This window comes from Anguilla rostrata, chromosome 11 (assembly GCF_018555375.3).
Source record: "Anguilla rostrata isolate EN2019 chromosome 11, ASM1855537v3, whole genome shotgun sequence".
NCBI classification, from domain to species: Eukaryota; Metazoa; Chordata; class Actinopteri; order Anguilliformes; family Anguillidae; genus Anguilla; species Anguilla rostrata.
Genome location: NC_057943.1, coordinates 16,655,599 through 16,671,995, shown reverse-complemented (window position 1 = coordinate 16,671,995; position 16,397 = coordinate 16,655,599). Strand labels below are relative to the sequence as shown.

The 16,397-nt window shown below is 39.7% G+C and overlaps 2 protein-coding genes across 2 annotated transcripts; one reads left to right on the top strand and one right to left on the bottom strand.

Moving 5' to 3' along the window:
- Positions 1-1,062: 1,062 nt before the first annotated feature.
- Positions 1,063-7,255, bottom strand: chdh (choline dehydrogenase). Its single transcript, XM_064298294.1, has 8 exons — positions 6,992-7,255; positions 5,515-6,331; positions 5,038-5,189; positions 4,663-4,792; positions 3,930-4,064; positions 3,244-3,386; positions 2,909-3,011; positions 1,063-2,682 (listed from the first exon to the last, which is right to left on the bottom strand). Exons 2-8 carry the CDS (start codon positions 6,233-6,235, stop codon positions 2,264-2,266), a joined length of 1,803 nt encoding a protein of 600 aa, XP_064154364.1. The 5' UTR covers positions 6,236-6,331; positions 6,992-7,255; the 3' UTR covers positions 1,063-2,263.
- Positions 7,256-7,328: 73 nt separating this feature from the next.
- LOC135234100 (interleukin-17 receptor B) lies at positions 7,329-16,135 on the top strand. The gene is made up of 11 exons (XM_064298295.1): positions 7,329-7,930; positions 8,045-8,066; positions 10,270-10,395; positions 11,659-11,765; positions 12,396-12,519; positions 12,656-12,703; positions 12,996-13,159; positions 13,348-13,413; positions 14,577-14,652; positions 14,920-14,997; positions 15,235-16,135. Exons 1-11 carry the CDS (start codon positions 7,799-7,801, stop codon positions 15,879-15,881), a joined length of 1,590 nt encoding a protein of 529 aa, XP_064154365.1. The 5' UTR covers positions 7,329-7,798; the 3' UTR covers positions 15,882-16,135.
- Positions 16,136-16,397: the final 262 nt, after the last annotated feature.

Genomic DNA, 16,397 nt, shown 5'->3' with positions numbered 1-16,397 from the left:
ACTGCTCACAAAATTACATTTTGCATGACCCATTTGTACACCTGCATTTCTAATGGAACAATTGTGCTATAGTACCTTGCCTCAAGGCTGTTACAGCAGTATCCCCAGTGGGATTACAAGCCAGTGACCCTCAGGTCAAGAATCCAGAGCTTTAACCACATCACCAAATGGTGCCCAATTTAAACAAACTCCTATTTTTATATGACAGTTACCCCTTTTGTGTTAAAAATTAAAAATGTTCATAAAAATTATTTAAAGAAACTGGGATGGAGAGTGGCGCAGATATATTTGGATACTTTTGCTTAATCGTGGGTACTTCTCGGCTAAAGGCAAAGCAATATGACCCAGACTCTTGTCAGCCCAGCTGTGACACATGCTACACATTGCCTCCAAAGGAGGAGAGGAAAACATATCACTGTTTCTGAAGCTTACGATATATGTGGCATGTCTCCCTTTACAGGAATCTCAAACTCAAAAAATATCCTACTGTGCTAAAAATCAGTGTTTCCCGTCAAAAACATGTGAAGGTACCATTTATTTCAAAGGAAAGGAAAGAAATTTGATTTGTTGTCCATGTGCATATACTGTGTTTTCAGTTCACTGAAGACTGTAAAGAACATTAGAGTTACATTCCATTGGATGTGCACATTGAAAGGGCTCTATGAATCATTCATGAAAAACAAATGTTCTCTGGCCTCCTTTGCAAACGATAATTGTTTTGAACGACCCTCATACATTCAGGCACACTGAAAGTAGCAATTGTAAGACTACAAATATGCATCCTTTTTAAAGTTGTGTACATTTTTGTTCAACTCAAGACTAAATCACTTTATTTATTTTATCTCAAGTCAGGGATTCCTGCAGGAAATAATGTTCAAATACAATCACATAGACATCTACCACTGCACACGTAATTGTATAGTGCTATTGTTTCTCCTATTTTTGTGTAATAAGGTGGATTATTTGTACTTTTCATATGACTGTCTGTATGGTATAGTGAAATTTATATTTGTAATTTACAATGCCACTTTACAATGCTGGGATATGTTTAAAACACTGAAATACAAGGACAACTGGCCTTTATTCCTGTATTACAACCATTGTTGTGGGTTAAAAAATAAAAATATAATTGCAAACTATATAAGAGTTTACAAAGAAACACCCAATCAGTCATTTTTCATCACAGATATATTATTTGTTATTACTGTTATTAAATATGAATTGAGATATATGGACAGAAATGTAAAATATGTATAAAATATGAAGCTAAAAACCTGTGGTAATTCTACTTGAAAATCCTTTGTATATCCTGTAAGGTTTTTATTCAGTAAACACCATTTCTTTTCATACCAAATCACTTAGTACCCACTAGATTTTATAACAATGAGAACATTTTTTGTATGTTTGCTTTTTCCTTTAATTTTGGCCTGGAATCAGAATGGAATACTTCCAACTTATTTTCTAATGATTACTACTAAATAAAGTAACACTATGAATCTCAAATTCAACTTGGTGCATATAGTTCATAAGAATGCTTTGCATACCCAAAAGTTGGAAGGTACTGTTCAAAAAAGGTGCTTGTAATCCCTGCATCGTTAAAAAATCAGAATGATGGATAATTTTTGCAAGGGACTGTAAAAACATTGAAATATTGAATGTTCTGTAAATAACTGACACACACATACACATGCTGTGACTACTTTAGTGTTTGATAGACTTTTCTGCATCATAAACATGAACAGTATGCATAAAACTGAGATTATTTTATCTTTTCTACAATACTAATATTTATAAATCTTGGAGAAACTTAAAGTGCTTAATTGTAAAACTTTTTTTCATTAAGACAATCATGAATCCTTAAGGATTTACATTACAGACATCACAGACATCAAATCAAAAGTTAAATGTACTTAAAAAAGTAACATAAATCTTATCAATTACTTTAACTTGTTATACAAAAATCTAGTCATGTAAAATGAAATAGTAGTAGCTAAGTACTTTACATTTCAACATATTTCTACAAGAATTCAGAAGGCATACCAAATAACAGTAATCAAAGAAATGGGGTTGTTTTGTTAATTTAAAAAATGCATCATTCAAGATCATATGAAAAATTTTTTACAGATACCATTTTATGTTTTTGATGTTCCCAGAATGACAACCCTGAATTTTCAAGACAGGTGGTCTTGTTATTTCTGTGGGGTCAGAGGCTGGTCTGTAGGGTTGGAGATCACCAGGATCGAGTCATAAGCAGGGTGGGAACTCACCGCTGGGTCTCCAGAGTGGGGGGTTGGTACACTGGGACATTATGGTCCCGCAGCGGTGGTAGACCCTTAATGATGTCAGCAGCTTTCTCCGCTATCATGATGGTGGGGGCATTGAGGTTGCCGCTCACCACACTGGGCATGATGGAGGCATCCACCACACGCAGGTTCTCCACCCCTAGAACCCGTGTGTCTGGGTCCACCACGGCCATAGGGTCTGAGGGCTGGCCCATCTTACATGTGCACGACGGGTGGTACGCGCTGTCAGCCTTCTGCCTCACAAAGGCGTCTATCTCTTTGTCTGATTGGATCTGACTCCCAGGCTGTACCTCCCGTCCACGAAACGTGTCAAAGGCATGCTGGGCAAAAATCTCCCTGGAGAGCTTCACAGACTCTCTGAACTCCCAGACATCCAGATCTGAAAGCACAATGAAGTCCTGCCAGTCCATACCACAGCACAAGTAAAGCCCACAATACAACACAAGAACATGGTGTATGGACCTTGTTCAGGTTGGCTTTACATGCAGACAAGGAAAGGACCAAGGAAAGGAACTGAATGTGGACAAGTTCTTAGGTATAGGTTTAACTGTGGACAGATAAAAAAAAGACCTGGCTTAAAAATGGGCGGTCAGGGAAGACTTTACCTGTGGACATGTAATTGGGCTCAATGATTGGATGTTCCAGGGGATTAGTGCTCTGGAGTTTTAACCATCCAGTACTGGTGCTTCGCATTGGGCCAACGTGAACCTATAAAACAGTAAGCTTAATTTACCAAGTTCACATCAAAACATGTAATTTTTCATAATAAAAATACATATTATGTTCTGAACATGCCCCAGACTGTGTTAAACACAGAGCAAAGTAAAAAAGTCAAAAATATGAAGTGGTATGGGAGCAGTAAAAATAAGATACAAGCACAGGATAGGACAGTTACGTACTGGGTTCAACTGAAAGCATATGTGACTAAGGTCTTACTCACTTGGTAGGCTTCTAATTTGGGGTTGACCCGGCCATGGTCTATGACTTGGGAGGGAAGAAAGTGAAACTGGATGTCTGGGTGAGTGACACCCGGGCGACTCCTAATAAAACCTCCACTCTCCAAGTGTGCTGTGGCACCGTATCCTAGGAAACACCAGATGATGCTGAGCTGAAAAGATCAGTTTAACAAAACAGAACTGTACCCCCCCCCCCAACAAAAAATAAATAAAGAACTGACAATTAAACACAAAAACACAAAATACAATTATTAAAACAACAATATATACTTTAACAATAACCAAATCAGATACAACACATGATTCAACCATCTGGGTAGATCCAGCAGCAACATGCTGCTGAAGTCCACAGTTTGGATAACTGCAATATTTTGGTGAATACCTTTTTAAGCTTACATAGAGGCCACGGTATCAACTTACAGGTTTAAAAACAAAATACTGTCTTCCTCTGGCAGAAACACACATTGCACAGCAGAAAACACACACTTGTCTACTAGCCCTGAACCTTGAACATGTCAGTATCTGTGAATTTCACCTGAAATGCTTTGGAACCTGTGAATTTCACCTGAACCTGGAACGCTTATATACTTGTGCATTTCAGCAGAACACTGAAAACTGTAGTGACCTGAACCAGAGCCTGTAGTCACCTGAACTTGGTGTGCTTAGGTACCTGTGTATTTAAGTAGCCATTCCAGGCCAATCTTGATCATGTGGAAGGGCTGCTGGGCCTTGTAGAGAGTGATGGGCTGAATGCACTCCTGCTGCACGTACAGCTCCAGGTGGTCCTGGAGATTACTGCCAACTCCTACACACAATCAGCACCAGTATGAAACAGCATTAACACTCAGTTTGGGGCAAAATAAAATCAAATGTGAAGATATGAGTCATTCTTTGTGTATAGCTATGATTGCCCCCAGTCATACCCATATATAGTATACAGTAAAAATACCTTAAGACCACAACTATCACAACTATATTTCTTGCAATTCAATTTGTTTATAGAATGTTTTCTGCCAGACATATGGTTGTCAGTTTGATCTGCATGAACTCGGGGGCTGTGGGGATAGAGATGGGCATGCTTGATTCAAGTGACATCAATGTAAACAATCCAAATGCTTATAGAGTCAGACAGCTTACTGCTTGATCAGAACTGAGGCTGTCAACAGTGCTTAATTTGTGCGAGAACCTGCCGGAACAGGATCTGGGACCTCTCAGTTCTGGACTGCCTGTGTTGTGGGCATGGGTCATGTTATATTATATAATTCTTTTTTTTCGATGTGTTTGAAAGTCATGCAGAATGATTGCTCTGATTTACTCAGCAAAATTCAACGGTGCATTTTTCATTTTTTAAATAGTAGTAAAGCAAATGATTAAAAAAGACTAAAGATAAGCGTAGATGCCACCTGGGAGATGTGAGACCACTGGAATGTCCAGTTTTTTGAGGTCGTCCCCGTTACCGACCCCAGAAAGCATGAGGAGCTGAGGGGAGTTGATAGCGCCTCCACTCAGAATGACCTCTTTGTCTGCATAGACCTGTGCAAGATTAAGAGTATCTGTTCAATTTGCATCAGTGCTGCAGAATTAAGAATCTAAAATCTACCTCCTTTCATTTGCACTCTGTAATCAGTATTACCTGCATGAAAGTGATATGTCTCTAATGTCTTCTAATGTTTGGAAAAAAGGCACTTTGGAAAATTCTGCATTTTCCTCAACCAAGATGAGCTATATTAAATGTATCAACCTGGGGAGTACTAGAACAGACATAGCTAGTCGCATACCTTCTTCCTTTCTCCATTCTGCACGTATTCAACACCCACAGCTTTGGTTCCTTCAAAAATGACCTTTGTGGTCAGAGACCTGACCTCTGTCTTCAGGTTGGCCCTGGACAAAGCGGGGCGTAGGTAGGCACTGGCGGTGCTCCATCTCTTACCTGGGGAGGCACAGGAGACAAGCTATTCACTCTCATGCTTTGGCAGTGGGCTCAGCAGTGCCATTAGATGTAGAGTTTCACAATGAGAAAGAGACGTCTTGACTGAAAGATGTCATACCACAAGGTAAGTCCTTTTGTATGCACTCTAAAATATTGGCCAAATTGTCATTTATAGTTCTCTGTAAACAGCATCTCCTCTTTGAATCATTTAAAATTCAACCTGCATGTGAGGAAACTTGTTTTGAGGTCACTGTGTCAGGACAAAAGGCCTTGTTTGTTTTGGCCAGAGGGAGACAAAGAAGGACAGCTATCCTTGCTTGTCTACCTTTATAGACTGTCATGTCCATCCATCCCAGTCCCTCCTGCTGATAGCCATTCATGTCATCAGTGAAGGGGTACCCGGCCTGCTCGCCAGCCTCAATGAAAGCACGGTGCAGTGGGTGGTTCGTCTTCCCACGCGAAACGTGGAGTGGACCGTTTCCTCCTCGGTACTGGTTTGCTCCCAGTTCATGCGTCTGGGCCTTCCTGAAGTAAGGGAGGCAGTGCTCATAGTCCCAGCCAACAGCTCCCTCTCGCTGCCAGCGATTGTAATCCTCGGCGTGGCCTCGGATGTAGACCATGGCATTAAGGGAAGATGACCCACCCCAAACCCGGCCACGGGGCCAGTACATCACCCGTCCATCCATGTGCTTCTGGGGCCTGGTGTGATAGAACCAGTTGTAACGGTCATCACACAGGTTGTACACCAGTGCCGCGGGCATGTGGATCTTCCAGGACAGGCGAGTGCTGTTAAGAACCAAGTCCTTGGGCCCAGCTTCCAGGAGGAGCACAGAATTATCTGCATTTTCAGAGAGCCGGTTGGCCAGCACACACCCAGCAGAGCCCCCACCTACAATGATGTAGCTGAAAGATGTACTCTTTTTTCGTGCCAAAGAGGTACTGTAATGGTGTGGGAATTCGTGCTGACTCAGCGGGATCAATAATTTTTGCCATGCTGTCACCCGGGACAGCCTTCCCACTCTGTTAGCCAGTTTTGTGAAAAGCATAATTAAACTTGTCCTCCAAATTCAAGCAATTCCCAGCTTAATTTCTGTCAGAGGCTTTTCACAGGATGGCACACTTTATAGAGCAATAATAATGACCTGTCAGAAATGAAGGAAAAGGAAGTTATAGGCCCAAGTGTTCGGATTTTTTCTCACAAATTTTACATGTAATAGCTACAATGGAAGGCAACCTTTTCTGAAAATATGACTCAAGTCAAACTTCGCAGTTCACTTCAAATTAACTTTTCCAGCGCATGTATTGCAAATTATGCATTCAGAGAGAATCAGCAGTAGCCTATTTATGCAATGGTCATGTAGGCCTACAAAACATTAACGGTCAACATAGTCGTCTAGCCAATAGTGGGACGCAGGCTTAATAAACAAGGAAAAGTTCAATAAATTCAAATAAGAGTTTTCCGTTTCAACTACAAAAAAAAAAAAAAAGAAGCTCTGCAAAGAAATAATAATAATAATAATAATAATAATAATAATAACAACAAATTACCCGTCAAATACCGCACAATGACTATCGGTATAGCACAAGATTCAAAATACATCGACATTGGTAGGATACACGCGGTTAAATGTAAGGTCTTGCGAGGTAAAAAGTTGGTGCAGTAGGCTAGTACCGAGCAATACAATTTAACAGTTATTTGGCGGAATAACGGGTCCTTAATCTGTAGGCTACATAAATAAACGCAAACATTTAATCTCAAATGAAATTAAGTAGAAAAGATTTAGTCCTTTACGCAAACTTACCGTTTTCATATATCGCACACAGTAAATACAATAAACCATAAACAGACTTAAAGTTAGCACTTGACCGTCAATATTAGGGCGGAGCTTGCTGTAAACCAGAAACCAACCGTGGCTGTCCGTGGCGTGCCGACATCTAGATTGAAGAAATCAAACCGCATTTTTAGATACGAGTTGTATAAAAGTAGGCGGTGAAAGTAGCAGGCAAAATAATCACTAGAACAGTATGCAAGAACTAATGACTGGTAATGTTCCATGAGTTGTTGTGAATGTTGTGTCATTATTGCGCTAGACAGTTTTGAGGGTGACCAACACCTGCCCCCACCCTCTTTTCCCATTAAATTTCTTACAAACTTTACTTTTGGAAAGACAGGTGATGTCCCTGAGCTATTGATTTGTGCATCAAGCCTATATGCCGCACACATCAACACATTTTTTGCAATATCCCCCAGAAAAGTAAGCAGAAATTAAAACGTCTTATTTGCCTAGCTAAGATTTCCAATTATTTCTCCAAAGAACTGTGGTTAAAAAGCAACAAGAAGCTGTATGATAGCTAAACATTGGCTGTGTTCCATTACTTTTTGAAGAGCAATGCCGGAACTCAGACGTCAAAACCAGTTTGTTTGCTTAAAAGTTACTGGACGGAATAAAAGTGTGGTTCAGGGATATGGAACCGTTATCAAGATAATGTCAAAAGGGCGTGCTTTGCTTTGAGGTAGATATATTGATATTCAGTTAAAAGCTCTCGTTCGGAAGTCGACATCCTGTGGCGGTCTAGGTGGCGCAAAAAGAAGAAGAAGAAAAAAACAAATGTCTCGCATTGAACTGCGGAGAGCAGTGCGCATATTAATACGATATATCCTATCCTTTGCGGACATGAAGATCTTACTATGGATTATACTGTTCAAGTTGTCAACAGCTAACGGATCATATGCCCAAATAGTAGGATTTTTTTTGTAATTATTGGTCTTATCATCTGTAAACTTGGGATAAATATCGTTTTCCTTGGTGTAGCCTACGCTTATTTACAGATTTCGTGTATTTTTTCTTTAACAGAACGCACGATGTACAGAAACCGGTGAGTCGTATTTCCTTGTAGATATGTGTGTGTGAATGTGAGTGTGTAGACACTATCTTTGTGAGAACCAAATGTCCCCACAAGGATAGAAATACGAGGAAAAAATTCGCAAGGTGGGGACCTTCTGCTGGTCCCCACAAGTTCAAGAGGCTGTTTTAGGGTTAGGACTTAAGGTTAGGGTTACAATTAGGTTAAGGTTAGGCATGTAGTGGTTGGGCTTAGGGGTTATGGAATGAATGTAGCCAATGGGAAGTCCTCACAAGTATAGCAATAAATTATTGTGTATGTGTGTCTGCCTGTGTGTGTGCATGCGTGCGTGAGTGTGTGTGTGTAAAATCTGAATAAGTTAACAGAACTGCTTTATAGTTTTTAAGCTTATAAAATTAAGTCAGAACTTTGCATAACTTTCTGGGTTTAAGGTTGGTAATGGATATAGCTATATAGCATATTACTTAAATGATTGAGTGAACCCACAGTGTCAGTGGATGTAGCCTAACTCAGAACAGTTATTATCAGCACTCAATGTTGTTCAATTAGCATAAAAGAAAAGTTTTGGGAGATTTAACTAAATATTTAATGTTAAAAACATTCGGTATTCACAGAAATTAGACATTTTAAAGTCATTGCAGCTCAAAGTCACATACTTAGAAGTAAAAATTACATGTTTGACTACATGTTGTGGCATCTGATTGGCATGAATGAAGTGAGTACTACTAACTCAAAAGATACAATGCATACCATATTGATTATATCAATGTACATTTATTTAAAGATAAGTGTAAAGAGGGGAAAACAGGGAAAAGGGGGCAAACTCTGGACAAATCTTTAAATAAACTAAAACAAAAGCCCCAAGATCCAGGCTACAACCAGAATGCATTGTTGAAACCAGGAAAGCAAGTCTTTCCCCTCTGTTATGTCAGGGATGGCGCGGGAATGGACCCAAATGCAGAGTGCAGGGAAAAACAAAACTCCAAAATAGGCTAAACAAAGACTTTACTTACAAATGGGGAGAAAAGGGAACAGAACGCCTCGCAGGGCGGCTATAACAAAGAAAAAACTCCAAAAAGCGGGGAACAAGAAAATACAAAAGACCGAAAACACGTAAAGAACAGAACAGGGGCAGGAACAACTCAGGGCAGAAAAACGCTCGAAGGCACGATCAAACAAACCAACAAACTCCAAAAGCAGGCAACAGGCAACGGGCAGGCAAGGATCCAGCACAGGGAGAAGGGAGACTTAAATAGACACGACGCAGACGAGACACAGGAGGGCACAATGAACAATCAGGCCACAGAGAGGGAAGGGAACACGAGACAATAAGCAACCAATAATTGGATGATTGAAAACAATAAAACAATTAAACAAGACACAAAGCAGAGGTGCCGCCATCTGGCGGCCCAACCAGGAATAACAGGGGGAAGACACAGAACCCTGACATGTTAAGCTACTGGGTTGTTCTTTTGGGTCAGGAGACACTTTCTCCTAGGTTGCAATCCAAACTTAATTTCCTAGACAAGTTTATAGATAATTTTTTTTTTTTTTTTTAAACCCTGAGATTCAACCTGGGTGACAATTTCCCATATTCCAATTCAAGCTAAATTTTCTCGACAAACTTTAGGATCAGATAAACAAAAGCCCCTGATAAACAGGCTACAACCACAATCTGGAACCAAGAGGGGGGGGGGGGGGGGGGGGGGGGGGGGGGGGGGGGGGGGGGGGTGAGAGAATGGTAGAGGATGTGTAGAAGTAATAATCTGAAATGTCTTTGTTTAAATGCTAGAAGTTTTGGAACTTGAGGCTGCTATGAATAGTGGGTGCTATGAAAGAGTTGGGATTACAGAGACATGGCTTGGGGAGGAAGATGTGGATGAATATAATATAGAGGGGTACAAACTCATTAGGTAGATTTATCAAGAGAAGTGGGGGTGTAGATTTGATGTATTATGGAAAATTAACAAAGCCTCCTCTAGGGCCAAATTTTTATTTGTTAGGCAAGCCAATTTCAACAAGTGCGAGAAAATTTAAGTAATAATATATTAAGCTATCGAGTTGTTCTTTAGGGTGTGGAAGAAGCGAAACTGTCTCCAAGTTACAGATATGGATCTTAGAAATAACTGGAATGGTCAACTGTTCCAGTATGGTCAACTGCTCATCTTAAACCTGTATGTTAATCTAAACAAGCTCTTTATTGTTCATTTTGTAGACAAATGGCCGTCCGAGCCTGACGAACACCCCTCAGCCCTGGCGGCACTCGAGGTCTCGCTTGCTGACATGCATGAGGAACACTCAGCAGTTGCTCTGAATATCAGCTGGGCCATCAATATAGATTGTATGTTTTTTTCCCCTTTTTGTAATATGGCCGCATTTCACCTTTGCCAAAAAAAAAAAAAAAGAAAAAGATATGTATGGTAACAGAACATTCTGATGGCTTGCAGGCTTTACAATGGCAGGTACAGATCATTCGGGTTCCTGGTCTAAAACAAGAAAATACAGTTTGAGTACCTCCAAAGCATCTTGTACAGTGGCATCATGTCATATAAATAGATTAATTTCATAGTGCTATTCATAATTATAAATGTAAACATCAGGCTTATTTCATACTGGACCTTGAGTTCAGCAGTTTGTTTGCATGCAACATTGGAAGTAATTCCAAGAAAAATATTCCAAGCGTTGAACATGATTTTTCTGCAGAGTAATCTGGTAATATGCATAGCCTATGTAAAACCTATGGAGGCATAATGTCCCTGTACAAGCTGCTTTGAGTTGCTTTAATTCCTTTTTATTGCTGAAGACTATAACCCTCCCACCCCCACCACCCCAAATGCCCTATACTTGCCATAGTAAAGTAGGCAGCTCATCAGAAACTTATGTAAGTATTTAAAGTATCATTCATCTTACACAAAAATTTCCCAGGTTGTCAATCCAAAGCATTGACAAAAACTGAAAGAATGTAAAAAAAAGAAGAAAAAAAGTGAGCTATCCTTTTAAGTTGTATATGACGTGTCTTCCTTCAACTCGTCTTAGTGAGTCCGACTTGCAGTGTGATAAGAACTGGTGGCTGATACCTCATGCTTTGGAGGCAAGCATATGCTTGTCTGTAAGTTCTTCCAAATAAGTTGAGGCAATACATGCTAATAAGCCAATTGGGTATCCAAAATTGGAGTGGGGGTGGCCAAGACACCTCGTTTTGCCATGCCAGTCACGCACTGGGTGTATTGTCAATACAACTGTAGAACATCCCATTAGAAATTGGTGTGTTCGGTGGAAGTTACACATGGTATTATCCTTCTATCCTAAGTCCCCACATTTCCAGTATTCAAAGTCTACATTCATTTCATTTCAGGAAATATTTAAATGGTTCAAGTCAAAGGAAATATTAAGCTAAAAAAACAAACAAAAAACCAAACAGTTGAATTGGTCCAAATTTCTGAATGGATTGACTCATTATTTTTGATCGCCTGGTAGAATAAAAATACTCATTATAGCTAAGCATGAAAATTGATTGTTGTAATATTATTTGGTATAATATTTGATGTCGTTACATGTTGTAATTGTATCAATACTTTTATGAATATATTTTTCTTTGTTTCAGCTAGCAATAAGTACCTGAGAGGTACAGGTATCATTGTTGATGATAAGGAGTTCCTTTGTCAGTATCACCCTCCATTTGATGAAGTTAAAATTGCTGGTTTTGAGCAGGTACATAACTAAAATTATGTTATGATTTGGTTCAAACGTAATGAAAATTATTTATTTTTGGCCTACATATAGTTCTATCCATAGGCATTGACTATATTCTTTCTGGAGTGTGAGTTTTGATCAACTGTTTCTCAACATTTATTTAAAACATTTACCAGTAACGGTACCTACCGGACCGAATGGCAATGCAGATTTCGGTGCTTCATTTTGCCGCCATCTATACTAGCATTATACTCTTGTTTTGCAAGCTAGCTAACATTAAAGTTGAAATTTCAACTTATACAGTGTTTGTATAAATATGTATAAAACACTTAATTTGGCAGCCATGAGGTCAAAGTGAAGTCATCACTATACCTACCGAGTTATCACAGAGTTTTTCCTATACAGCCTAATTTATTTTCATGGGTAAATTATGATAATACCATCGAAAATTAGGTTCCAGTAGTAAAAATATACAGACCCAAAAAGATCTTCAAATATTAGAGATGCCAAAAATTATGCCAAATATTGTGAAAATGCTGGGAATTGCATGTAATGAGCATTTGTTTTGAGGGGGACCTCCAGACCTCCCACCTTAAATGTCCCTATCACTTCTGAAATTTAAACTACACCCGTGGTTCTATCTCACAGTTGTGGTTCCATTACACGGAAATCCCAGCATTGCCAAATAAATGGTACCGAGTTGAAGGAATCAATCTTCCAACACCAATGGTTGGAGACATTGCCTCACAATCAAAATTATATTGTGTGCCTGGTATGTCATTTTATATTACTAATATTACCTTTCATACATTGGTGCATGCTCTTTTCAGAAATTTAAATAAAAACTATGACCCAAATTGCAAGTACCAAATGTAAATGCACTGTAGTGTGATAACCTTTTTTTTCAGGTTGCGGTGATGAAATAATGAGGCAGCATGAGTCTTGTTCACACAAAGGTAAGATTAAATCACTTTTTACCATTTGGTGATACCCATATATTAATTAACGGAGCATTCTTGATCAGGCAAGTGTGATTATTGTCTTTGTTTTGTATTGTTGGTCTATCTTTGAGTGCGGTCATTTTAAGTTTGTGCTCATTTGTATAATGTTCTAAATTGGTTTAATCCCGCTGCAATGTTGATCTCTTTGGTGTATAGTCAGTATTTTAGTAATGCTCAGTAGTGCCAGTACTTGGTATGATATTGCCCTTTTTGGTGTTGCCGTATGAGCTTTGAAATATGTTTGCAGTGTGGGAACCAAACATTGCAAGCATCTTCATTAACGGTCAAGTAGAAGTGAACTTTACTTCCAGTAAGTATGCCACAGAGTATGATTTACAGCTGTGGAGATGTGCATCACTGGAGGAATGCCACGATTCTGTTATAATCATCAGCGAAGACAAGAGTTTCACAGTAAGTGTCCTAATAAGCTCCGTTTTGAAGTGAATTCATGTTTGTTGCTTTATTTAGTTTTCTGTTTTTGACATTGATCTTTGTGCAGATTAAATGAAAAATGATTGCTTCCATGTTCTGGGCTGATTGCAATGCCTTCAGAGTTCTACCTCTATGATCCAACCTGAAAGATTCCTGTTTTCTAACAGGAGGGAAAATCCAAGTGGACAAAAACACTGAATGCTACAGGGCCTTGTGACTCTCTTCATATTAGGGTTTGAACGCCGATCGCACGTTCACTTCTGTTCAACAGGATCAGGTCCAATAGTTCTGTGCATGGATGGCTTATTCAAAGGGAGCTTGCCCCTCAAGAGAGGGTTATATATTGTTAAATGTGGTACAAAGCAATGCTAGTACAAAAATGACGGTGCAAGGTGTTCATACAATGTCTCGCAGCCTCCTGAGATGCTTGTTATTTTAATAACACACTATATGTGAACTATATTGTTGCCATTGTAATAACTCTCTTCCTAAACTAGCTGGCTAGATATCATACCACCACAGCTCATGCTTAAGCGTTTAACACAGCAGGTGTCATGATCACTGAAATTATCCCTAAAGTGGAGAACATTAGCAGGACTGCATTACACTCAACCTTTCTACCATAACTACGTTAGCAAATTAGCCAGTCAGTCACATAACCTTGCCTAAGGGATTTGGCTACTAGTACATACAGTACACTTAAAAATATCACATTCTGAAGCATTTCCTCTATTTTCAGAAACAGATAAATCAGTTTTTCTCCTTATATGTACAGGAATACCATTACAATCGCATATGATATTGATATTATATATATATACATATATACATACATACATACATACATACAGTACTGTATAAAAGTCTTAGGCACCTGTAAAACAAATGCTGCACAGCTAAGATGCTTTCAAAAATAATGAAATGAAAAGTTATGAATATCGAAAAAATAATATAGAGAGCAGTAAATAGTTAAAAACTAAATAAAATCAATGTTTGGTGTGACCACCCTTTGCCTTTAAAACTACATCAATTCTCTTAGGTACACTGTCCTGCTGTTTTATAAGAAAATCGGCTGGTAGGTTGTTCCAAGCATTTTGGAGAACTTGCCACAGTATTACTTAAAATATTACTTTATTTAACAAAATACAAAAATGTATCTGTAAAATTTCATTTTTTGGAAAATTCATGTTTGGAAATCTCAAATTTGCTCTTTCTACTGACTCGCTAATGCAGAAAACAAAAAATAAACATCTAAGACCAAATATATACTATGTATTATATTTTAAAATCTAGGGTGCCTAAGACTTTTGCACAGTACTGTATATATTTAAATACAAGAAATCCTGGCCTGTCAGTTTCATCATGCAGTAAACTTCAATTCAATTTTACATTTCAGATCTTGCCATACTTTCCAAATTGTGGCCAATTATGTGATGAAAGAATTGCCCCAGTGGACTGCCGCCCCCCAGAAGGGGAGTATTACTGGCTAATGCTATGCCATCAATGAATTCCATTTACCCTTTCTTGAAACATGTTGATTCAAGTTGCTTTATGTTATTCTTAATTTTAATTATTAATAATATATTTTATTATTATATCTTGAGAAATAACCACCATAATGGAGGTTTAGAGGTCATCTTTACTCTTTATTGTGAGATTGACTGAACTTCTGAAACCAAGGGAAAATCATTTGACAAAACCAGGTGTGTTCTAATCCTGTTCATTCATTTTTCCCACAGAACCCGCAAATTGGACATTTTTGCTTTGTCTTACCAGTAGTATGATGGTGCTGGTGTCAGTTGCTGTTCTTATATGGTGTAAGTATTGTTTATAAAACAGACAGATTTGCTCCAAATTGGTCAATTGTAAATGTGCCTACAGAATATTGAATGCTGAAAACAGAATTATTCTTTTATACTAATACACTTGGCCAGGTAAAAGCAATTCATAGAGAATATTTTTCTCCTTCAGTCAGTTATATTCCAATGAGGTACACAATGCTTCTGGTTTTGAGCTGATTACGGTAATCCCTGGTTTCTCTCCTCTAATTGTAGATAAAGCATACAAGAATTACTCTGAATCTGGTGGGAAAAGCCAAGCCGTCCCACTCGTGTCTGTGCTGGTGGTCTACCCCGCTGGAAACAGGGCGTTTCAGAGGGCGGTGGTGGCGTTTGCAGAGTTCCTGCAGTCCCAGTGGCGCTGCAGGGTTTCCATAGACGTGTGGGAGCGGGGGAGGATAGCGGAGCAGGGGCCCGTGCGCTGGCTCACCACACACACCGAGCGCGCGGACAACGTGGTCATCGTGTGCGCGCGGAGAACGGAGTCCTGGGAGAGCGCGGCCAGACACCACCAGCTCGCGGCGCTGAGAGACCACGCGGTCCCGGCCTCCACGGAGGACGTGTTCTCTCTGGCGCTCAACATGCTGGAGGGCCAGGTGCAGGGCCTGACCGCACTGGGGAAGTACTGCACTGTGCACCTGGGCGACAGGCCTGAGGCGAAGTGCCTCCCTGCAGCCCTCAGGGTGTGCAAGTCTTTCTCTTTGATGAAGGAGGTGGAGAAGCTGGGCAGACACCTTCACAACAGCGGCCCAGAGCCCTGCTGCTTTCCCTCAGTGGAGCTAAAGCCAGGGTCCCTTAACGGTGATGCGATTGGGAGGCTGGCGGATGCCATACAAGAGTTACAGACAGTGGAACATCTTTAGTCACACTGCGCAGGTGGCTTTGCTCCACTGATTCCAGTGAAGGCCCAGCTTTAGGTACTGGTCCCCATATGCTGTTCTACACTCAGTATTTTGCATTACTAAGATTTGGATTTAGAGAGTTAGATTTAGACGGTAGTATCAAAGCAGTAGTACTACTGAACCGTTTCATTTCACTGAAACTAATGATTTTAAGTTTCTGAATTTAACGCCACTGTACAACTGCCAGTATTCCATTAAAAGCTTTTTTACTTTTACGTTTGCATTTGAATTTGTCTTAGCAACATGGGGAACAGAAACATCAAATCGCCCAGCAAGGGGTTATGTCAATGCTGGTGTATTGAAGGTCTCACTATACTGTATTTTACCCTCATCATAAGGGTATTAAATTTCACCATCTCGCCTGCTGCAGTTGAACCAAAGGGCAAGGATCCGCAGTCTCGGATTGCATCTGTGTTTCTGTGTTTGTTTTCCACACTGAAGGCAGGCAGGCACCAGATGACACAGACATGTAGCATA

What these genes read in the sequence shown, in the direction of transcription:
- chdh (XM_064298294.1), bottom strand. Translation starts at nt 6,235, where the DNA reads ATGCTTTTCACAAAACTGGCTAACAGAGTGGGAAGGCTGTCCCGGGTG. An exon ending in GGACATGACAGTCTATAAAG is followed by an intron (nt 5,190 to 5,514) that starts GTAGACAAGCAA and finishes GTGCCTCCCCAG; the next exon opens with GTAAGAGATGGAGCACCGCC. An exon ending in AGTGGTCTCACATCTCCCAG is followed by an intron (nt 4,065 to 4,662) that starts GTGGCATCTACG and finishes GATTGTGTGTAG; the next exon opens with GAGTTGGCAGTAATCTCCAG.
- LOC135234100 (XM_064298295.1), top strand. Translation starts at nt 7,799, where the DNA reads ATGTCTCGCATTGAACTGCGGAGAGCAGTGCGCATATTAATACGATAT. An exon ending in CTGGGCCATCAATATAGATT is followed by an intron (nt 10,396 to 11,658) that starts GTATGTTTTTTT and finishes TCTTTGTTTCAG; the next exon opens with CTAGCAATAAGTACCTGAGA. An exon ending in GTGACTCTCTTCATATTAGG is followed by an intron (nt 13,414 to 14,576) that starts GTTTGAACGCCG and finishes TTTACATTTCAG; the next exon opens with ATCTTGCCATACTTTCCAAA.